The sequence below is a fragment of the Equus quagga genome, chromosome 11, assembly GCF_021613505.1.
Source record: "Equus quagga isolate Etosha38 chromosome 11, UCLA_HA_Equagga_1.0, whole genome shotgun sequence".
Taxonomy (NCBI): domain Eukaryota; kingdom Metazoa; phylum Chordata; class Mammalia; order Perissodactyla; family Equidae; genus Equus; species Equus quagga.
This window is the reverse complement of record NC_060277.1, coordinates 73,239,926-73,265,256: the sequence shown is the minus strand read 5'-3', so window position 1 is coordinate 73,265,256 and position 25,331 is coordinate 73,239,926. Positions and strand designations below refer to the sequence as shown.

General features: G+C 36.0%; 1 protein-coding gene across 1 annotated transcript in view; it reads left to right on the top strand.

Annotated features, from left to right (window-relative positions):
* EFCAB5 (EF-hand calcium binding domain 5) overlaps positions 1-25,331 on the top strand; it is a 143,131-nt gene that overhangs the window by 42,217 nt on the left and 75,583 nt on the right. Inside the window, exons 6-8 of the mRNA XM_046675528.1 lie at positions 4,503-4,659; positions 6,617-6,665; positions 9,923-9,993. Coding sequence (XP_046531484.1) covers positions 4,503-4,659; positions 6,617-6,665; positions 9,923-9,993 — 277 coding nt within the window. The remainder of the gene's footprint in view (positions 1-4,502; positions 4,660-6,616; positions 6,666-9,922; positions 9,994-25,331) is intronic.

Below are 25,331 nucleotides of genomic sequence, written 5' to 3'. Positions count from 1 at the left end.
TGCTGTCTGGATGATCTATCCATTGATGTAAGTAGGGTATTAAAGTCCCCTACTATTATTGTGTTACTGTTAATTTCTCCCTTTGGGTGCATTAATAATTGCTTTATATATTTTTGTGCTCCTATGTTAGTTGCATAAATATTAATAAATGTTATGTCTTCTTGATGGATTATCTCCGTTGTCATTATATAATGTCCATCTTTGTCTCTTGTTATCTTTATTGACTTGAAATGTATTTTGTCTGATAAAAGTATGGCTACACCTGCTTTCTTTTTGTTGCCCTTTGCTTGGAGTATTATCTTCCATTCTTTCACTTTGGAACTATGTGCATCTTTAGAGCTGAGATGGGTCTCCTCGAGGCAGCATATTGTTGGGTCTTGTTTTTCAATCCATCCAGCCACTCTGTGTCTTTTGATTGGTGAATTCAATCCATTTAAATTTAGGCTGATTATTGATATATTAGAGCTTAATACTGCCATTTTATCTCTTGTTGTCTGACTGCTCTATATTTCCATTGTTTCTTTTCCCTTGTACTTCTGTCTGCCATTTCAGTTTGGTGCTTTTCTATGATGTTTTCCTAAGTTTCCTCTTTTTTTATGTTTCTTGTCTCTGCTCTGAATTTTTGTTTTGTAGTTACTAGGAGGTTTGTATAAAAGGTCTCATAGATTCTTATCTAGTTGTTTTACTGCTGATAGCATCTTATCTTCATTTACCTATACAAGTCTGTCCTTTTCCTCTTCCCCTTCTGTTTTTGTTGTCCCAAATTATCCCTTTTTATGTTGTGAATTCATTACCAAATTGAAGTAGTTATAGTTATTTTTAATGCTTCCTTTCCTTGTAACCTTTATGTTATAATTAAGAGTTTACCAAGCTATTCTGATATAGGGTTGCAATTTTCTCATTGTCTCTGTCTATTTATCACCTTGATCAAAGTTTTATATACCTTTGCCTTTTCATTTCTGGTAGGAGAGCTCCTTTCCACCTTTCTTGTAAGGCAGGTCTAGTGGTGATGAACTCCCTCAGCTTTTGCTTTATTTCTCCTTCATATCTGAAGAATAACTTTTATGGATAGAGTATTCTTGGCTGACAGTTCTTATCTTTTGGTATTTTGAATATATCATTCCATTCTCCCCTGGCCTACAGAATTCCTGCTGAGAGATCTGCTGATAGCCTAATGGGGGTTCCCTTGTAGGTTATTGGGGTTTTTTGTCCCTGACTGCCTTTAATATTCTTTCTTTGTCATTGACTTTTGACAGTTTTATTATCATGTGTCTTGGAGGTCTTTTTGCATTGAAATAATTGGATGTTCTATTAGCTTTATGGATTTGTATATCCAGTTCCTTCTCAAGGTTTGGAAAATTTTCAGCTATTATTGTTAAATGAATTAACTAACCTATTCTGATCTTGCTTTTGCTCTCATGATGAAAGTTTCCACATATTTGTGAAACTAAGACCACCAGAGCTTGTAAACAAACAAACAAACAAAGAAAAACTGAGTTTATTAACTTACCAGGCAAGAGAATATACACCAGTGAAGAATTCACTGAATAGTTTGCAGAGGGGGAAAATTCAGGGGATTTTAAGTGTTAGGAAGGGAGCTTTATGTGGTTATACTTATAACAACTGAAAACTATCACGTGTATATAACAGGACCATAGGCTTCTACATGACTGATTAAAACAAGTTCCATTGTTCAACAGTCAAGAAAACATCTTCAGTTAGGTCCAGTAATGTTCTGGTGTACTGGTCACTCAAAGTTTATGGTCAATTATCCACTTATGCTGGATAGAACTGGTTTTGGTGAAGTACAGTATTCAGTTTTGATATAATCTAGGCAAATGCTGCTATAAGTGGAAGCTTTTCTTTGTACAGCTTGAATGGTTGGACAGAATTTGGACTGTCACAACTAGGATAGGGAAGTATTTTACTTTTACTCTTTAATCAGTTAGATTTACAGTGTGCTTTTCTTTAAAAGATCTCAAAACACTTGTATGAGAAAACTGCTTTATTAGTTACCTTTTGCTGCATAACAAAATACTTCAAAATTTAGTGGCTTAAAGCAATAATCATCTATTTGCTCATGATTTTGTGGGTTGCTAACTTTGGGCTGGGCTCTTGGTTCACCTGTGCTCCACATGTTATCAGTTGGACTCACTTGTCCATTGCAGTAAGATGGTAATTGATGGCCTTAATTACTTGTCTAGTGGTTGGCTGACTATTTGCAAAAGCAATGGAGGTAACTGGATCATCATTCAGCAGTCTAGCCTAGGCTTATTTCCGAGGTGGTGGTGGAAGGCCTCCTAAGTTCAGTAAAAGAGGGCAAGCTCCAATGTTCAAGCACTTCTCTTTTCTTTTTTCCCATTTCATTGTGATATAATTGATAACACTTTTCAACTTTGGGCTTGCATCGTGTTTACTAATGGCCCATTGGCAAAAGCAAGTCACATGGCCACAGCCAGGCCCAAGGGATGCAGAGGTATACTCCAACTCTTCATGGGAGGAGCGACACAGTTACATTGCATACAAACAGACATGCATAGAGGAATGGGAAGAATTGGTGACCATTTTTGCATTTTACCACGCTGTAGTTTTCCCTCCTTTCAAGTCTACTTAAATGTGGATTTATATTTAGAATTTGCTTGCAGGTATGTCTGCCCTACACTGCCAAAGCTAAGAGTTTTGGATGCTATAGAATTCTGTTGATTGATGTAGATGTCCTCCTGAGATAATGCAGACCACAGAAGAGAAATTTTATTCATTCTCTCAATGAGTTACATAATCAATTTAAAATCCACTTGAATTATATTGGAGTCTCATGTATAGTGGCCTTGAAGCACAAAACTAGGTCTTGTTTGTAAACGTGGGCATTAATAAGTGGGAGGAAATGATATTTGAGCTGAGACCTAAAGGAGGTAGAGGATCTAGTCAAGCAAAGAGAGGGAGGAAAATATTTCAAGCAGATGGAAATATGATAAAAACTCAATTTTGTTCATCCATTTTTGAGTTTCAGTGATTAATACACATGGGTATCTGGAGACACCCAGTACTTATTACACAGTATATCTTGTTTACTTATCTGCTCTTCATTGGACCCTAAGCTTTATAATGACAGAATCCATAGGAGGTGCCCAATAAATGTTTGTGTAATGAGTGAATAAGTGACTAACTTAATGAATAAGTGAATGAATGAATGAATGAATAATGCAAAAAAGCCAGAAGAAAGACAGACACAGAATAGAGAGTCATGCAGGAATGAAGACCCAAATTAAGGAGAATGCTGTACAGAAAGAGAGAGACAGGGAAGAAGGGAGAGAAGGAGAGAGAGAGAGAGAGAGAGAGAGACAGAGATAAAGCAGCAGAGAAAGAGTGGGGGAAGAGCAGGAGAGTCAGCAGAGGAAGGGACTGGGGGCTCTGAGAAAAGTGGTAGAGGTTTGGCTACTTAGCAGTTGCATCAGAGGAAGTTAGCACTTCCTTTAAAATATTAATTAATCTTCCAGAAGTTCACAAACAGGCCCTTCTGCACTAGTAAACCATTTTGCTGTTTTTAGTTTCAAACTTCAAAGTTTATTTTTGAAGGCTTATTTTCCTGGAGAATTTTGAAAGCCTCATATGGGCATAAAGTAATGACTTAGATTTTAGTTATTTCTTTTGGATTATTAGAGATATCTAATTTACCAGTTCTTACTGAAAATTCTTTTACATTTCAACATCTGTCAGATTACCTTAGTCTTTCTTCTTTGAAAGATGAAGACCTGCCTCAAACATTGTTGGAAAATTGTACTCGAAACCAGATGCTATTTGTATTATTCTGAGCCACTTTGGTGTATCAATTAAAACCAGTTTGGGGGTTTTGAAGTCCTAATAGGGATGATGAACACAGAAACAATTAAAATCACAGTTTTTCCCCCATTCTCAACTTGGGCGATGTAGCTCTGAGTACAAGGATAACTGTTATGCTCAGGGGCTGTCAAAGTATTTGACTCTGGCCAGATAAAGGAAATTGGCAATACATATTCCTAGACAGAAATCAAAAGTTTGGTCCAAAAGGCATCAGAATTACCTGAGATGCTTGTTATAAATGCAGCTTCCAGTCTCCTACCCTAGACCTGGAATCAGAGTCCTCCCAGATGATTTCTGTGTCCAGGGAAGAGAGGCCCACCACTTAAGGCCTTAGCGCATTCAACCTTGCTTTTAGGGTATATGTAGCAGCTTCTAGGGCTATTCTTAGTACTTCTTAAGTGTGGTATTTAGTTGGGTAAAATAAAGTCTACCTTTATAAAAAACCAAGTAATAGTAGAAGGCAGCCCATGATTAATGTCAAGTTCAGTAAGTGCTGGGGGAAGAAGAAATCACTGCAGGCTTGAATCAAAGAAGATTTCATTGAGAAAAGACAGGTTCAAAGTTTTCAAAAGGCTCTGAACTCTTGTATTCTGCCATTTGAACAATCTGAATCAAATCCGATGGCCTTAACTCAGCATGTCTTCTATTTCTACATCCTCCAGAGTATCCAAGATGAAGGAGAATGTTAAACAGAAACGAGAACGAAGAGAACGCGTAAACGAAGTCAAAGTCAAGGTGGCGAGCACACGGAAAAAGGCTCTGCAGGAACAGTTCAGCGAATGGATCCTCGACCCCAAAGGAATGATTCCGATGGCAGTGGTAAGAGAGGAGCATACGCGTGAAGGTTAGTGGGGTGGGTGATAAGAGGGTGATTGCTAGAATACTGAGTGGAGTACCAGAAGCCTTCCTCTAAATTTTCAGTAAGTTAGTTCTTGATCTGTCTGGTCCATGGGAGATGATTTCTTCAATTTTCTCTTGAACATTTAAAAAAAATTCTAGCTAGATTTCCAAAATATTGACTCCGGCTGAGGTTCCCAAACTCTTCATTACAGGCAGACATAGATTTCATTTGTTTGTTTGTTTATTAGTGTGTGATTAATTACTTCTGTGGACTAAGAGACCACGTCTCATAGCTTCAGAATACAACTGTGCTCTAAGAGTTAAATATTTTCTCTAAAGTGTATATAGATGTGAGAACACTTATTGGTTAGCTACAATGCTAAGCATATTTTTGGTTCAAAGTGAATTATTAAAAAAGAGACCAAGGAAGACAAGCCACAGACTGGGAAAAAATATTTGCAAAAGGCATATCTGATAAAGGACTTTTATTCAAAACATACAAAGAACTCTTAAAACAACAATAAGAAAACAACCAATTGAAAAATGTGCAAAAAAACTGAACAGACACTTCGCCAAAGATATGCAGATGGCAAATATCATATGAAAAGATGCTCCACATATGTCATCAGGGAAATGCAAATTAAAACTGCAATGAGGTACCACTACATACCTACCAGAATGGCCAGAATCCGGAACACTGAGAACACCAAATGGTGGCAAAGATGCACAGCAACAGGAACTCTCACTCACTGTTGGTAGGAAGACAAAATGGTACAGCCACTTTGGAAGACAGTTGGCAGTTTCTGATAAAACTAAACATACTTTTACCATATGATCTAGTCATCATGTTCCTTGGTATTTACCCAAAGGAGTTGAAAACTTATGGCCACACAAAAACCTGCACGTGGATGTTTACAGCAGTTTTATTCATAATTGCCAAACTTGGAAACAGCCGAGATATCCTTTGGTAGGTGAATGGACAAATAAACTGTGGTACATTCAGACAATGGCATATTATTCAGCACTACAAAAAAGGACTGTCAAGCCATGAAAAATGTGGAAGAAATTTAAATGCTAAGTGAAAGAAGCCAATCTGAAAAGGCAACATAGTGTACGATTCCAATTCTGTGACATTCCAGAAAAGGTAAAACTATGGAGACAGTAAAAAATGGTTTCTGGGAGTGAGGGAGGAAGGCGGCATGAATAAGCAGAGCACAGAGGACTTTTAGGGTGGTGAACAATTCTGTTTGACACCATAGTAATGGATACATGTCATTACACATTTGTCAAAAGCCAAAGAATGTACAAGACCAAGAGTGATTCCTGATGTAAACTATGGACTTTGGGTTATGATGCTACAGTGTAGGTTCATCACTTGTAACAAATGTACCACCGTGGTGGGGGATGTTGATAGTGGGGGAAGCTGTTTGTGTGGTGGGGGGCAGGGAATCTATGGGAATTATCTATACTTTCTGTTCAATTTTGCTGTGAACCTAAAGCTGCTCTAAAAAATAAAGTCTATTTTTTTAAAAATCGACCAAGAAGAACTCTGAAATTTCATTTTTCAGTAATTGAATAACAAGGAATTATAGAGGATTCTTTGGATTGCCAAGCTGGTCACCAAAGGTGCCTTAGCTCTATCATGCCCAGTGTCTGAGGGTTACTGGAAATGTCCCTGCAGGCGAGCAATAAAGGATCACTCCCAGCATCCTAGTTCTCACACAGAAGGCTGGGAATCATTGAGGACATATATGTGAAAGCATTTTATATCTCTTGGAATATTCTATAAACTAAATGTTAGTTATTACTATTTCTTTCCCTGGGTTAGAAGGATTGCCCAGGACTAAATTGAAAGACTATAGATGGCTTTTCGTCTAAAATACTAAATACCTGGTAATTGGGAAGTAATATATGGTCTCTTTTCTTTGATTTGCAGATTCAGAATGTTCTTCATGAATTTTTTCAAAATCCAGATTTACAGCTTGGTAAGCCTGCCTATTACTGTAGTGTTTCTATTTTTCTCTTTTTTGGGGGGGGGGGGGGAAGTATCCTGAATTAAGATGAAGAGTCAATATTGAGATAGATATTATTCACAACTCTTACAGATGTACTTAAGCTCTTTTGCTCTTTCCAGATGGAGAATGTAGAAAAACAGAGAGGCAATCAGTCATTTTCAATCCTTTTAGTTTTGTGCCCCATTTTATTACAAATATTCTGTAATATCCCTTTATTATCCTATCAAATTCCTAGAAAATATTAATTACATACACAGAATTTAAAAAGATAGATATAATGTTATAACTGTGATATAAAGGAGAAATACAAGGAAAGATATAAGAAAATTATATGCACTGTATTTCAATATGTAAATGCTTGGTTATAACTTCATTAGAAGATATAATGGAGTAGTCAGACATTTTTACCTACTTTAATGAATGTTGGAAAATAAAAAAAGTAAAATTATATCCAGTCAACCATTTTCTTTGTATCTGACATTTTGAAATAAGTACATAATGAATGGATTTGTGTGTATACGTAGAATCCCCATGAATAAGAGAGCTACAAATGCAGGCTGACACAAGTGTGTTGTATTGGAATTCAGATACAATTTATGATATTACCTCCCATTATATAATTTGCTGAAATAGTGAACAGCTCTTGGTAAAGTTCCAGAATGAAGCAAAGCACAACCCTCTCTCAAATTTTCGTAGTAGTTACCTTCTTGGAAAATTCAATAGCAAAACTGTCTTCTGTATTTATATGTAAAATAGAGTTAGGTTCTAGACTCAAAATGATTCTAAGCAGATTTTTGACCTAGTTGAATGTCTGGCAGGAGGAGGAAAGTCTTTACTGTGCAGGAATTGGAGGAGATCTGCCCTACCCCATTCCCGTCCTACCCCATACCCCATTCGTCGTTGTGGCAACAAAACTCACCCACAAATGTTCACCATGCTCACTAGGGGGCGAGGGAGACATCTATGGAGAACCACAGATTCTGATACTTTTGTTTTCTTATATGAGATTAAGAAAAAAATTCTGACTTGTTGAATAAAGAACTGGAGGGGCTGGCCCAGTGGCACAGTGGTTAAATGCACACATTCTGCTTCGGCGGCCCGGGGTTCGCTGGTTCGGATCCCAGGTGTGGACATGGCATCGCTTAGCAAGCCATGCTGTGGTAGGCGTCCCACATGTAAAGTGGAGGAAGATGGGCATGGATGTTAGCTCAGGGCCAGCCTTCCTCAGCAAAAAGAGGAGGACTGGCAGCAGATGTTAGCTCAGGGCTAATCTTCCTCAAAAAAAAAGAACTGGAGTTTGAGTCCTGAGATTTGGATAATTTATATCCAATTTATCTTTTCAATTGATTTTTTGACACTTTATTACATTGATAACAAGAGATTGTCTGAAATATGTTCTCACTCTTAAAAATAAAATATGCTTTCCATCTTCCCGATCACTGGTCCCCAAACATGATTTGGGCCTTTGCTGACAAACTGTTCTCCTTCTACCTATTCACAGCCTATTCAAAAACTATAATTCTTCACAAGCAGCACAACCTCAACTCCTCTTTCAGAAAATATTTGAAATAACTTCCTTTATTCATTTAGTTTTTGATTAAGATACAGAAGGAATGAGTTAAGAGAACTCTATTTAAGATTGTGATAAAATTAGAGAAATTCCAGACTACTCTAGTTGACAGTGACTATCTCTCCTCCCACCTCCTGTACTATTTAATATGTATTTTCTGTGCCATTCACTCATTCATTCATTCATTCCATATTTGTTGAGCCTTCACTTAGTTCCAGATACTGTGATGGGGTAGAGAATACAAAGAGGACCAAGACAGGTTTCCTGACCTGAAGTCACTCAGTGCAGCCAGGGAACAGACATGTATACTTAGTAACAACTGTTACTGGTAGAAATCAGTCTGGCTTGCATCATCTTCCAGAGCTTGCAGGAAAGTCTGGGACGGGGATAACAGCCTCTAATGCATAAGCTTATATTAGGTTTATACAGTACTCTTATGACAATAACTGATATCTCATAATAAGTAATTACAAAAATCAAGAGTGACTAAAGAATTTTTTTATGTACCAGCCCATGATAGGCAGGAAGAGTTATTAGAAGTAGGAGGAGAAGCCAGTGTACAGTTCTTTCATCATGAGCTTTCACGCAGTTTGTGTGTTGTGTCTTGGTAAGGTCAATAAAGATCACATAATTGTCATATCAAATGAAGGTTAAAAAATCTTTATTTGAGCTAACTGTCACATTCTACCATTATTGACCACTCTGTTATTCATGAAACTCTTTTTTTTCCTTGGCTTTTGTTATATCATTCTCTCTTGATTTTTTCTTCTATCTTTGATCACCTCTTAGCATTTTTGTTTCTTGATTCTTTTTTTATTTGCACCTTAAGTGTTTTCCAGAGTTTCCTTTTTGGGTCTATTATCATTTTACACATTATCCACACTCCCAGGATATTCTAAACCATGACTTTAGCTGATGGTTCTCATGTATATGCCCATCCCAAACCTTCCCCTTGAGCTCCAGAGCCTATTTGAAAATACCCATAGGACAAGGGGTTAAGTGAAGAAAGCAAGTTGCGGATCAATATGATCATATTTATGAATAGAAAAATAAAAGATATATGTGTGTATATATGTATGAAAATACATAGAAAGCTTACTGGAAGGGTGACAACAATCAGTTGACAGTGGGTACTTCTGGGGCAGAGGGGAGAGACAGTGCTGATGTGGGGTAGAGGAAAAGGTAGATTTTCATATTTTGCTGCTTATATTTTTGTATTATGTGAATCTTATACTAAAAAAAATTCATATATTATTTATTTAATTTAAGAAACATTGAAGACAAAATAAAGTAGTTAAAATGAAACTTTGTAGAAGTTTTGTGTTTTAGGACCTGCTAACATAGACGCTAGCATATGTTTTTGTCGTTTTTATACTGTCGATGTGCATATTCATTTCTGCTTTATCTTGACCTGGTCATTAAAAATTTGGGTGTGTTCTTTTCAGTGTTTGGGTTGCTTGGTTAAATAAAAGCCAGAAAAAATAACAATTTTCTATTAATTGGAATGTTATCCAACTAGATATCATTTACTTTATTGTAAATATTGATGGACATGAAGAAATAATTTTGTGTTATTTTAAAGCACTATAATACGAATATAAAATATGAATGTATTACAACCAAACTAACTAGCAAATAACCTTTATTCCATAATTAGAATCATGTTGCAAACAATTGGCTGTTGCTGACTCTATGGAACCAAGATTGAACGAGGTGGAATTTATAGAAGTAAGAAGTTATGTTATTCATTGTTTGAACCAAATTATCTTGCTGGTTTCAGTGGTCTTTCGGTGGATGTCACACATACATTAACTTAGAATTAAATTAAATGAAAGCAGGGGCCGGCCTGGTGGCATAGAGGTTAAGTTCCTGTGCTCTGCTTTGGCTGCCCGGGGTTCGCCAGTTCAAATCCCAGGAGCAAACCCATGCCCCACTTATCAAGCCATGCTGTGGCAGGTGTCCCACGTATAAAGTAGAGGAAGATGGGTATGGACATTAACTCAGGGTCAATCTTTCTCAGCAAAAAGAGGAGAATTGGCAGCAGATGTGAGCTCAGAGCTAATCTTCCTCAAAAAACCAAAATTCACTTAAAAATGAAAGCATAGTAACTTATTTTATCAATTCTAAGATGCACACTTTAAAATATTTTAACCCCTCTGAAATTAGGTTACATTTTATAATCAAAGGCATCTTACAATTTCTTTCAATCAGTGATACTCATGATGTGAAGGTGTGAAAAACTTTCACTGACACCTTTGGGTAAGAGCAAGAAAAACCAAGTTCTTATATTCAGTGAAATCTGGTTATACAAATAATAGTGAGATCTAAAAGTTACAAAGGATTTTCTCCAGGCCAGGCACTGTCCTAAGCTAGCCATATAGGTAATCCTCTCAACAATCCTTATTTCTACTTTTATAGATGAAGTCTCTGAGGTGCAGAAAGGTTAAGTAACTTACACAAGGTCTCACAATTAGTGGAGCTGTGGAAATTTGTATTCAGACAGCTAGTTTTCAAAGTATACATAGTACTGCGTCTGAGAAGGTGATTCTATCGTAATGGAATAAGCAAAAGAAGCAATTTAATGGTACCAGAGTCCCAAGTCTTCTACAGCCTGCTTTTATATTTTTTCATGTCTTTCCTCTAATTCCCCGTGTTTTTTTCTGAGTTCCAGAGTCAAGGAAACTTTCTCCTTTTTCTCTGCTACACCCTTGCTCCATTGAGGGCTATGCACTATATACAATTTTAAGGTTTTGTATGAAGGATTTCTGGAATCCTTGATAAGATTGCCATATGGATAAGAATCTGGCAATCCTGCCTCAGTTATGTTCTGTGTTTTCTTAGATTCCGTATTTGTCTATTTGGCATCCATTAATCACAGGGCCAAACTAATGGCCAAAGTTGTTTATATCTCCCTTTTGATCCAGACCCCATACTCTAACCATCTCCTTATCTAAATCTCACTCACCAGGCCAATATTTCCCCTGCCCTTAAACAACTGTACGCCAGGTCTAGACAACTAGGGACGGCACCAATGCCCCAAAGCCCACTGGAATTATTCAAGGTAGCCAGTTCTAAGCTGTTTACCCTGCCCTGCATTGCCTTTCCTGAGAAAACCCCAATAAAGCCTCTGGCCGAGGCTTTCCCTTACTCCTGCTTCTGCCTCGTGACCAAAATCTGGTGCTTCCCCTGTGGCTTTGCATGGCATGGCATGCTCCCTTCACTTGGACACTATAAGTAATAAAAATCTTCTTTCAGTGGCATTAGCCTCTCCATGTCATCACTCAGTCATCTCCATAAATTAAAATCCCGTGCGTATAAATGAAACAAGTTACTCAAAGAAAAATATGCAGAAGAATAAACTATAGTATTCAAATGGTTCAGAAAAAATCAAGGCTTTATCACTTTAGTAATAAACATAAGTTACATTTCTTTGCAAGACACTGATTCTAGGTGCTAACTTGCCTTTCTGTCTTACACTAGTTTCCCTAAAAGTGGGCAATTTAGAAAATTTTCTGATTTTTTAAAATATAAAAGTAATATATGGAGGCCAGCCCTGTGGTCTAGTGGTTAAAGTTCCAGCGCACTCCACTTTGGCGGTCCAGGTTTGCAGGTTCAGATCCTGAGCACAGACCTACACCACTTGTCAGCCATGCCGTGGTGGTGACCCACATGCAAAATAGAGGAAGATTGGCATAAATGTTAGCTCAGGGAAGATCTTCCTCAAGTCAAAAGAGGAAGATTGGTGACAGATGTTAGCTCAGGGCCAATCTTTCTCAGGGAAAAAGAAAGTAATATATGAATTTTGTGATATGTGAATTACATCTCAATAAGAAAGTAATACAGATTCATTTTGAAAAATTAAAAAGAAGAAAGTATAAAGAAGAAAAAATTTTAATCCATAATTCATTTTAATGGCTATATAATACTCCGTTATATGTTTGTGTTATAATTTATTTAATCATTTCTCTACTGTGGGACATTTATTTTCTTATTATTCACTATAATATGATAGGATTAATATCTGCATATAAATCTTTGCTTACAGCTTGATATGGACTGAATTATGCCCTCTAAAATTCATATGTTGAATCTGTAACCCGTAACGTGATTTTATTAGGAGACAGGGCTTTTAGGAGGTACTTAAGGTTAAGTGACATCTTAAGGGTGGAGTCCTAATCTAATAGGATTCATGACCTTATAAGGAGAGAAAGAGAGGGGGCTGGCCTGGTGGCCGAGTGGTTAAGTTGTCCCGCTCAGCCTCAGCTGCCCATGGTTTCGCTGATTCGGATCCTGGGTGCAGACATGGCACCGCTCATCAAGCCATGCTGAGGCGGCATCCCACATGCCACAACTAGAAGGTCCTGCAACTAAAAATACATAACTGTGTACCAGGGGGCTTTGGGGAGAAAAATGAAAAATAAAACCTTTAAAGAAAAAAAAGAAGAAGAAGAGAAAGAGAGGGAGAGCCCTCTTTCTTTCTCTCTACGTGCATGCACTGGGGAAAGGCCGTGAGGAGATACGATGAGAAGGCAGCCATTTGCAACCCAAGGAGAGAGCCTTCACCAGACACCAACCCTGCTGGCGCCTTGATCTTGGACTTTTTAGCCTCCAGAACTATGAGAAAATAAATTTCTGTTGTTTAAGCCACCCAGTCTATGGTATTTTGTTATGGCGGTCTGAGCTTACCAAGACACAGCTCTGGTAATTTCCTTAGAGTAGATTCGTAGAGGCAATTACTAGGTCAAAGAATGAATAGTGGAAGGATTTGGGTATCTATTGTAAAATTATACTGATTCCAATGACTTATTCTCCCACCAGCAATGTATGAGAGCTTTCAAAGCACCGTATTCTCACCAACAGTGGGCATTATTGAGTATATTCCCCCATTTATTTATTTATTTATTTATTTATTTTTGTTGGGATATGATTGGCACATAACAAAGTGTAAGTTTAAGGTGTATAACATGTTGTTTTGATACATTTATTTATTACAAAATGATTACCATGGAGGTATTAGTTAACACCTCCATCACGTCACATGATTACCATTTCTTTTTTGCGGTAAGAACATTTAAGATCTAGTCTCTTAGCAACTTTGAAGTATATAATGCAGTATCGTTGACTGTAGTCACTATACTGTGCATTCGATCCCCATGATTTACTCATCTTATAACTGGAAGTTTGTGCCCTTTGATAAATATCTCCCCATTTCCCCCACCTCCAGGCCCCAGAAACAACCATTCTACCCGTTTCTACAAGTTTGACTTTTTTAGATTCCACATATAAGTGAGATCATAGGGTATTCATTGTTGGTGGTCCGATTTATTTCACTTTGCTTAATGCCCTCAAGGTCCGTCTTTGTTGTTGCAAATGGCAGAATTTCCTTCTTTCTTATGGTTGAATAACAGTCTATTGTATACATATATACCACACCTTCCTTATCCATTCATTTGTTTACAGACATGTTATTTCCATACCTTGGCTATTGTGAATAATGCTGCAATAAATATGGGAGTGTAGAGATCTCTTCAAGATCTTGTTTTCATTTCCTTTGGATATATACTCAGAAATGGGATTGCTGGCTCATATGGTAGTTCTATTTTTAATTTTTTCAGGAAGCTCTACATGTTTTCTTTGGGTGTGTGTGTTTACTATGAGAGCTGAGCATCCCATTTTAGACTTTCTTTTCTTTATTGAGGTAACATTGGTTTATAACATTATATAAATTTCAGGTGTACATCATTATATTTCAATTTCTGTATAGACTACATCATGTTCATCACTAAAAGGCTAGTTGCCATCCATCACCATACACATGTGCCCCTTTACCCCTTTCGCTCTCTCACCCCCTTTCCCTTCTGGTAACCACCAGTCTGCTCTCTGTATCTATGTGTTTGTTTGTCTTCCACATGTGAGTGAAATCATACGGCATTTGGCTTTCTCTCTCTGACTTATTTCACTTAGTATAATACCCTCAAGGTCCATCTGTGTTGTTGCAAATGGCAAGATTTAATCTTTTTTATTTTGAGGAAGATTAGCCCTGCACTAACATGTGTGCCCATTTTCCTCTGTTTTATATGTGGGATGCCTGCCACAGCATGGGTTGATAAGCAGTGTGGAGGTCCACACTTGGGATCTGAACCGGTGAACCCTGGGCTGCTAAAGCGGAGCATGTGAACTTAACCACTGAACCATGGGGCAAGACCCAAGATTTCATCTTTTTTATGGCTAAGTAGTATTCCATTATATATATATATATATATATATATATATATACACACACACACACCACATCTTTTTTATCCATTCATTCGTTGGTGAGCACTTAGATTGTTTCCAACTCTCAGCTATTGTGAATAATGCTGCAATGAACATTGCGGTGCATATATCTTTTCGAATGAGTGTTTTCATGTTCTTTGGATAAATACCTAGAAGTGGAATAGCTGGATCATATGATAGTTCTATTTTTAATTTTTTGAGGAATCTCCATACTCTTTTCCATAGTGGCGGCCCCAATTTACATTCCCACCAGCAGTGTTTGAGGGTTCCGTTTTCTCCATACCCTCTCCAACACTTGTTATTTCTTGTCTTTTTAATAATAGTCATTCTGATGGGCCTGAGGTGATATTTCATTGTAGTTTTGAATTGCATTTCCCTAATAACTAGAGATGTTGAACATCTTTTCATGTGTCTGTTGGCTATCTGTATATTGTCTTTGGATAAATATCTGTTCAGATCCTCTTCCCCTTTTTTTTTTTGAGGAAGATTAGCCCTGAGCTAACATCTGCTGCCATTCCTCCTCTTTTTGCTGAGGAAGGTTGGCCCTGAGCTAACATCCGTGCCCATCTTCCTCTACTTTATTTGTGGGATGCCTGCCACAGCATGGCTTAACAAGCAGTGCATATGTCCGCAGCCAGGATCCAAACCAGCGAACCTTGGGCTGCTGAAGCCAGAAGTGTGAACTTAATCACTGCACCACCAGGCCGGCTCTCCTCTCCCCATTTTTTGATTGGATTGTTTGCTTTTTTGTTGTTGAGTTACATGAGTTCTTCATATATTTTGGATATTAACCCCTTATCAGATATGTGATTTACAAGTATATTCTCCCAATTGGTAGGTTGTCTTTTTGTTTTGTTGATGGTTTCCTTTGCCAGACAGAATCTTTTTAGTTTGATGTAGTCCCACTTGTTTTTCTTGTGATAGCAGTTTGTTTTTTAACTTTTATCTTTTTGATTACTAGTGAGGTTAAACATTTTTCTATGTAATTTTAAAATTTCTTCCTGTGTGAATTACCTGTTTACATTCTTTGCCCATCTTACTTATTGGTATTTATTTTTTCTTATAGAATTGTAAATACTCTTTACATATTAAAGACATTACCATTCATGATTGTAAATTACATATATTTTTCAAGATTTTGCAATTGTTTAAAGATTTTTAAAGGTGTTTTCTAACTTACAGAAATTTTTGTTAATTGTTATGTGAACAAATCTATCAATTCTTTTTTTTTGAGGTCTTTTCCATTGCTCTTATGCTCAGAAGGTTCTCTCCATCCCAAGATGAGCTAAATAAATATTCAGCTATACTTTTATAGCTCTTTTTATTTTTTAAATTAATTTGAAAATTATTTTGACAAATAATGGAGTATCTAACTTCATTCTTCCCCTAAAATGACTAGCCAAAGATAACGCTTCATGGAACAAACTTTTCTTTTACAAGTAGCTTATTTTCCAAATGAAATTTCATCTGCATCATTACTTTCCTGCTTTCCAATGGAAAATAAAAATAGAACATTTTACAAAATTTGAATGACTGAAATCTTTTCGTGCCCATGTAAATTCAGCTTTGCCAAAAATAAGAGTATTCTCTATGACATGAATTTCCTGAAAAATGTGTATATTTTAATGCATGGACCATTCTCCTGTTGGTATCAGATAAATCAAAATCAGAAGGATGGAAAAGAGGCTTTCTTTTTACTTTACCAAACTCAGTGGCAAACAGCATATCACAGTTTACAGTAAAAATCTTTTTGGGGGGCTGGCCTGGTGGCGCAGCAGTTAAGTTCACACGTTCCACTTTGGAGGCCCATGGTTTGCTGGTTCGGATCCTAGGTGTGTACATGGCACTGCTCTGTAAGCCATGCTGTAGCAGGCATCCCACATATAAAGCAGAGGAAGATGGGCACAGATGTTAGCTCAGGGCCAGTCTTCCTCAGCAAAAAGAGGAGGATTGGCAGCAGATGTTAGCTCAGGGCTAATCTTCCTCAAAAGTAAAAACTTTTCAATCTTTCCCAGATATAATTAGAAGTGGTAAGAAAATCCTAGTTTCATGTAGTCTCTTATTACTTTGCTTGCCGTTGACAAAGCTGTCATCCTTTCATTGTCTTTTCAAAATTTTTGAGGAAAGGCAATTTAATTTGCCAGACTAAAATAAAAAGATAAATCATGGTGTGACTTCTTACCCTTGTTTAACTGACAATAAATTTATCCCAGAGCCAGGATTTTACCCATAAATGGCCAAAAAAATCATTGGAGTGAATTTTTTAAAATTAAGACAACTATTATCAGAGTAGTGTTGTAAAAATGAACTCCCAGTTCACATCCTTGCCAACACTTGTTATTCTCTGGTTTTTTGTTTTGTTTTGTTTTTTTGTTATAGCCATCCTTGTGGGTATGAAGTGGTAGCTCACTGTGGTTTTGAAATGCATTTCTCTGATGGCTAAAATGATATTAAACATCTTGGCATGTGCTTATTGGCCATTTGTTTCTCTTCTTTGGAGAAACGTCTACTTAAATCCTTTGACCATTTTTTAATTGGGTTGTCTTTTTATTATTAGGATATAAGAGTTCTTTATATATCCTAGACACAATCCCTTGTCAAATATATAATTTGTAAATGTTTTCTTCTGTGGGTTATCTTTTCACTTTCTTGATGGTGTCCTTTGAAGCACAAAAGTTTTTAATTTTGTAAAGTCTAATTTATCTAATTTTTTCTTTTGTTGCTTTCTCTTTTGGTGCCAAGAAACCATTGCCTAAATGACGGTGATAAAGATATACTCCTAAGTTTTATAGTTTTAACTTTTATATATGTCTATTTAAGTCTTTGATCTATTTTGAGTTCATTTTTGTGTAAGACGTGAAGTAGTAAAACTTTTTTAAGTATTTGATAAGTCAAAGAGGTAAAAAATAAATAAAGATATAAAGAATCTGTTATATTATGTGAGACTTATTGTATAAGTATGTTTTGAACTTCAGTCCCTACAGTGGCCTTGTTCCAGTGTTCATGGAATATTGGTCAAAATTTATCATAAATAGGCCACCAAGAAAACCTTAAAAGTTCTAAAAACGAGAAATCTGACATGCTATATTTTCTAATCATTGTGTAATAAAACTGGAAAATAATAAACAAACTTAAAAATTATTTAAATCCAACCATTTGGAAATTTAAAATATACTCTCTTTAATAATTTTTGGCTCAAAATGTTACATGTAACTTTATGGAGCGCTGCTAAATGTTTACTTAGATGAAAAATTATAGTCTTAAAACTTTTAAAAATGGGATGGGGTGAGGAATTTTTAAAACACAGATAAGTATAAAAATAGAATAACAATGTATATATTCCCATAACCTAGAAATAACTCTTGTTAATACCTTGGCATATTTTTCTTAGGAAAAATTATCATGACCAAAAAAAGAACTCAAACAACACATGAAAGTACAAAGATGGGGATTTAAAAAATCACCATAAATTTCTTACCCAGAAATAACCATTGTCACCCTTAGGTGAACAGCATTTAAAACAGCTTTATGTACAATGTCTCCACAGATAGATGGGTGTATAGCAATGTAGATGATCATAAACTCTGTTGTAAAATTTTAGTTACTTAAAATTAAAAATATTTAATTGTACTTGATTCAACAGAAGAGAAACTGAAGTAAAAATAAGGGGATTATTGAAATTGAACACGTCTTCACAAAAGTTATTCTAGGGTCATTCTAAGATAAGATCGTAAGGTGAAGATTAGAAAAGGTTGCAGTCATTATTTTTTTTAAATCATATATTTCAGTTATAGAAATAACAATTGACACTCTGCTATAAAAGATAAAGGTATTTAATATTTCCTCATGTCTTCCTATCTTTTTTTATTGTTGTATTTCCCAATTTTAATTAGTTATTTTGTAATTTTTGTTTTATCCAGACTTACACTATTAATTTTCTTTTCTGTAATTACAATTCCCATAGTTAATTACACTTAGTCTAATATTTAAATGGATTCAAGTTTCACTTCCTGTCCTTTTACAATGGCTTTGCTATTCCTGGGTAATTTGATTCATCTCTTAATAGGCTGAATTTATTGTAAAGAAATTTTTTCAAGAAAATTATATGGGTGCTATATTTTCTGAGTTCTTTTATGTTGAAAATGTCTGCATATTGCCTCTAAAACTACATCTTGGATGGGTGTGCTGTAATTGGCTCACATTTTCTTTTCACCTCAAAACGGTATAGACATCACTTAATTATTTTCTGGTATTGAATGTTGTGAAGTCTGACGTCAGTTTTACTTTTTACCTCCCTTTATTCATTTTTATTAATTCAACAAATACATACTTATACATATAGACATATATGCATACACATATCATATATTCGTGTGAATATGATATGTGATGAATATATGATATGTGTGTATATCCATACAATTAAAGGATAAAATGGGTAAGGGTAATGTATACCTAGTAATAGTTATGATACTTAATAATGCTTGATACAAACTCATTAGCGTTCTACATAGTACCTGCGTAGATGTGTATATATGTGTACGTATATATATATGTACATGTATATAAATAAAATTTTGTTTTAATGGATGATTTGGCTATTAATATTAGTTTCCCTAACATTTCTCAACTTTTCCTGAAATGCAAACAGCACCTATTCAGGCGCTTTCATTAGAGACAAGAGCTGTTACGTCAACAGAAACCAAGAAAGTATTTCTTGTATAGAAATATTTGTTGAGAATATTTCATTATTTGATCAACGAATCAGTGAGCCATTCTTTATGACATATGACGTGGAAGTAGTGTTTGAAACACTGGCTTTTAAAGAGATTTGCTTTAAGGCTATTTTGTCAACACGTTTAATAAAGTTAGAAGAAATGGAATTATAAGTTTGGGACTTTAAGGCAAGGTATTACACACAGGTGCCACCAAGTGGAGATATTATGCCATGCAGTTGCCCTTCTGATCTTTTGTAATGAGCAGTGTAACTTGCATTCAGATTAGAGAGTGTTTGGAGAAAAGAAAGTCGTTCAGGTAATAATGTAGAGAAAAAGACAAATGGAGAGAATGAATGGTCACAGATGCCTCCATATGCATATCATTTTCTTAGTGTATCTGTTTTCTGGTGAATAAACGAACAGGTGATGATCTTTTTGTTGACTATAACCTCTTTCTCACTTTTCATCTGTTTTATTCTAGCAAATGAAAACCAAAAGTAACTATTTTAGAATATTTCCTTCTGGTCTCTTAGTTATTAAGTATATCCTGAAGATTTACTCTCTGTGCTAGGAGAGATGTCAAAATTAGAAGTTGTGTTTCTTACCCTCAAGGACCAAATAATGCATTGTTGTATGGGAGTGTGCCTGTGGATATATGCAGGCATTTATGTGAGTGTGTGTGTGTGTGTGTGTGTGTACGTGCATGTATGCACGTACACACACACACACACATTGAATGGAACTGGAGTAGGATCCAGGGAGTAGAAGGATCAAAATATAAGCAAGTTAAGGACACACACCACGAAAGACAATTACAAAGCAATGAACGGGTGCAAAGCAAAACATTATGAATTATTATATTTCTCACTGTAGAGGGATGTATAGTAAAAGGAAAATGAGACTTCAGTGGGACAGGTTTCATGTAGGAAACTCCTTTGGTGGTCGTGAGTTTTAAATTTCTTCTACCTGCTATACCTTGTATCTCCTTACTTAAAAAGGAATCTTAAGAACAATGTTTTAAACATTTATATATTGACAGAAATCATTTAAAATGTAGAATGTAGTGGTTTATTCAGGATTGTTTTGTTTTATAAGTCAAATATTTAGACATATAAGAAATATGTTTGGGGACAATGTCAGGCTTATTTTAAATTCTCAGAATACTCTGGTTCCCAAAAGACAACTCCTTCCAGGAGACAAAACTTACTATTTGTATCATTTTAACACTGGTGCTGAGTTGTTCAAGTAGATATTGTGTTCCCTATACAAGTTTGAAAAAGAGTAGAAGTCTTAACCCTCAGATTTCGGCGGGCTCCTGTTAACAAAACTAACTGCATTGTCTTGTGTTCAGACCAGGAGTAAACAGGGACTGATAAGCAGATCTTTCCTGAAATTCCCAAATTTCAATCTTACAGAGGATCTACCCTTTCATTTCACTATCTGATTGGTTAATTTATTTATCAACAGAAGAAAACAATTTTAAGTATATTTGTTTTGTCTAAACATCATTAATGTGGTTATAGAAAATTTTAGTTAACTTTTTTATTGAGTTCATAATAGTTACATCATTGTGAAATTTCAGTTGTATATTATTTCTTGTCTGTCACCATATGCATGCTCCCCTTCACCCCCTGTACCCACTCCCCACCCTGCTTCCTCTAGTAACCACTGAACTATTTTCTTTGTCCGTGTGTTTGTTTATCTTCCACATATGAGTGAAATCATATGGTGTTTGTCTTTCTCAGTCTGGCTTATTTCACTTAGCATAATACCCTCCAGGTCCATCCAGGTTGTTGTAAATGGGATGATTTTCTTTCATATGGCTGAGTAGTATTCCGTTGTATATCTATACATTGTATCTTCTTTATACAATCATCAGTAGATGGGCACTTGGATTGCTTCCACGTCTTGGCTACTGTGAATAGTGCTGCAGTGAACATAGGGGTGCATATATTACTTTGGATTGTTGATTTCAAGTTGCTTGGGTAGATACTCAGTAGTGGGAAAGCTGGGTCACGTGGTATTTCTATTTTTAGTTTTTTTAGGAATCTCCATACTGTTTTCCACAGCAGCTGCACCAGTTTGCATTCCCACCAGTAGTGTATGAGGGTTCCCTTTTCTCCACACCGTCTCCAACATTTATGTTTAGTCTTGTGATTATAGCCATTTTAATGGGTGTTAGGTGGTATCTTAGTGTAGTTTTGATTTGCATTTCCCTGATGATTAGTGATGTTGAACATCTTTTCATGTGCTATTGGCCATCTGTATATCTCCTTTGGAAAAATGTCTGTTCATATCCTCTGCCCATTTTTTGATCGGGCTGTTTGTTTTTTTTGTTATTCAGTTGTGTGTGTTCCTTATATATTATGGAGATTAACCCCTTGTCAGATGTGTGATTTGCGAATATTTTCTCCCAGTTGGTGGGTCGTCTTTGTGTTTTGATCCTAGTTTCTTTTGCCTTGTGGAAGCTCTTTAGTCTGATGAAGTGCCGCTTGTTTATTTTTCCTTTTGTTTCCCTTGTCTGAGAAGACATGGTATTCAAAAAGATCCTTTTAAGTTCAATGTCAAAGAGTGTACTATCTATATTATCTTGCAGGAGTTTTGTGGTTTCAGGACTTGTCTGTCTTTGATCCATTTTGAGTTTATTTTTGTGTATGGTGTGAGATAATGGTATACTTTCATTCTTTTGCAAATGGTTGTCCAGATTTCCCAACACCATTTATTGAAGGGACTGTCTTTTCTCCATTGCATGTTCTTGGCACCTTTGTCAAAGATTAGCTGTCCGTAGATGTGTGGTTTTATTTCTGGGCTTTCAGTTCTGTTGCATTCATCTGAGTGCCTGTTTTTGTACCAGTACCATGCTGTTTTGATTGCTAGGGCTTTGTAGCACATTTTCAAGTCAGGGATTGTGATGCCTCCAGCTTTCTTCTTTTTTCTCAGGATTGCTTTAGTAATTTGGGGTCTTTGGTTGCCCCATATGAATTTTAGGATTCTTTGTTCTAGTTCCATGAAGAATGTCACTGGGATTCATATTGGGATTGCATTGAATCTGTAGATTGTTTTGGATAGTATGGACATTTTAATTATGTTTATTCTTCCGATCCATGTGCATAGAATCTCTTTCCATTTCTTTATGTCATCATCTATTTCTTTCAATAATGTCTTATAGTTTTCATTGTAGAAGTCCTTCAACTCCTTGGTTAAATTTATTCCTAGATATTTTCTTCTTTTTGTTGTGATTGTGAATGGGATTGTATTCTTAAGTTCTCTTTCTGTAAGTTTGTTATTAGAGTATAGAAATGCAACTGAGGGGCCGGCCCCATGGCTGAGTGATTGAGTTCACGTGCTCTGCTTCAGCGGCCCGGGGTTTCGCTGATTCAGATCCTGGGCATGGACATGGCACTGCTCATCGGGCCATGCTGAGGGGGCGTCCCACCTGCCACAACTAGAAGGACCTACAACTGAAAATATACAACTGTGTACCTGGGGGCTTTGGGGAGAAGAAGGAAGAAAAACTTTAAAAAAAATTTAAAAAAAAGAAATGCAACTGATTTTTGTAAGCTAATTTTGTACCCTGCAAATTTACCATAATTGTTAATTATTTCTAATAGTTTTCTGATGGATTCTTTAAGGTTTTCTGTATGTAAGATCATGTCATCTGCAAAGAGCGAGAGTTTCACTTCCTCACTCCCTGTTTGGATTCCTTTTATTCGTTTGTCTTGCCTAATTGCTCTGGCCAAAATCTCCAGTACTATGTTGAATAAGAGAGGTGATAGCGGGCATCCCTGTCTTGTTCCTGTTCTCAGAGGGATGGCATTCAGTTTTTGCCCATTGAGTATGATGTTGCCTGTGGGTTTGTCATATATGGCCTTTATTATGTTGAGGTAATTTCCTTCTATCCCCATTTTGTTAAGAGTTTTTATCATAAATGGCTGTTGGATCTTGTCAAATGCTTTCTCTGTGTCTATTGAGATGATCATGTGGTTTTTATTCCTCATTTTGTTAATGTGGTGTATCACATTCACTGATTTGCGGATGTTGAACCATCCCTGTGTCCCTGGTATAAATCACACTTGATCATGATGCATGATCTTTTTTATGTATTGCTGTATTTGAGTTGCCAATATTTTGCTGAGGATTTTTACATCTATGTTCATCAGCAATGTTGACCTGTAGTTTTCCTTTTTTGTGTTGTCCTTGTCAGGCTTTGGTCTCAGAGTGATGTTGGCCTTGTAGAATGTGTTAGGAAGTGTTCTGTTTTCCCTAATTATTTGGAATAGCTTGAGAAGGATAGGTATTAAATATTAAATCCTTTCTGAAAGTTTGTTAGAATTCTCCAGGGAAGCCGTCTGGTCCTGGGCTTTTATTTTTTGGGACGCTTTTGATTACTGTTTCAATCTCTTTACTTGTGATTGGTCTATTCAGATTATCTATTTCTTCTTGATTTAGCTTCGGGAGGTTCTAAGAGTCTTAAGAATTTATCCATTTCTTCTAGATTGTCCATTTTGTTGGCATACTGCTTTTCATAGTAGTCTCTTATAATCCTTTGTATTTATGTGATATCCGTTGTTATTTATCCTCTTTTACTTCTAATTTTATTTATCTGACTTTTCTCTCTTTTTTCTTTATAAGTCAGGCTAGGGTTTGTCAATTTTGTTTATCTTCTCAAAGAACCAGCTTTTTGTTTCATTGATCCTTTCTACTGCCTTTTTTGTTTCAATTGCATTTATTTCTGCTCTGATTTTTGTTATTTTTCTCCTGCTGACTTTGGGCTTTGTTTGTTCTTCTTTTTCTAATTCAGTTAGATGTAGTTTGAGATTGCTTATTTGGGACTTTTCTTGTTTGTTAAGGTGAGCCTGTATTGCAATGAATTTCCCTCTTAGGGCCGCTTTTGCTGCATCCCATATGAGTTGGTATGGTATGTTTTCATTTTCACTTGTATCCAGATATTTTTTAATTTCTCCTTTAATTTCTCCAATGATCCATTGCTGGTTCAATAGCATGTTGTTTAATCTCCATATCTTTGTCCCTTTCTCAGCTTTTTTCTTGTAATTAATTCTAGCTTCATAGCATTGTGATCAGAAAAGATGCTTGTTCTTATTTCAATCTTCTTAAATTTATTGAGGCTTGCCTTTTTTCCCAACATATGGTCTATCCTTGAAAATGTTTTGTGAGCACTTGAGAAGAATGTGTATTCTGCTGTTTTTGCATGGAGTGTTCTATATATGTCTATTAAGTCCAACTAGTCTAGCTTTTCATTTAATTCCACTGTTTCCTTGTTGATTTTCTGTCTAGATGATCTATCCATTGATGTGAGTGGAGTATTGAGGTCCCCTACTATCATTGTGTTGTTGTTAATAACTCTTTTTAGATTTGTTAATAGTTTCTTTATGTACTTGGTGCTCCTGTGTTGGGTACATAGATATTTATAAGTGTTATGTCTTCTTGGTGAAGTGTCCCTTTGATCATTATATATTGTTCCTCTTTGTCTCTCTTTACCTGTCTCATCTTGAAGTCTATTTTGTCTGATATAAGTATTGTGACACCTGCTTTCTTTTGTTTGCCATTAGCTTGGAGTATTGTTTTCCATCCTTTCACTCTGAGCCTGTATCTGTCTTTGGAGCTGAGATGTGTTTCATGGAGGCAGCATATTGTTGGATCTTGTTCTTTAATCCATCTCACCACTCTGTGTCTTTTTATTGGAGAATTCAATCCATTTACATTTAGGGTGATTATCGATATATGAGGGCTTAATGCTGCCATTTTCTCACTTGCTTTCCAGTTCTCCTGCACTTCCTTTGTTTCTTGTCCTGTGTGTTTCAGTCTATCAATAGAATTATGTAGTTTTTTTATGTTTTGTTTCTTTGTTTTCTCCTTTTTTATTGTTTGTGTCTCTGTTCTGCTTTTTTAGTTTAGTGGCTACCATGAGGTTTGTATTCAAAATCTCATAGATAAGATAGTCCCTTTTCTGATTGCCTCTTATTTCCTTAGACTAAACCAATTCAATCCCTTTCCTCTTCTCCTCCTAAGTTGTTTTTCTCATCTTATTCCATCTTGTATTGTGAGTTT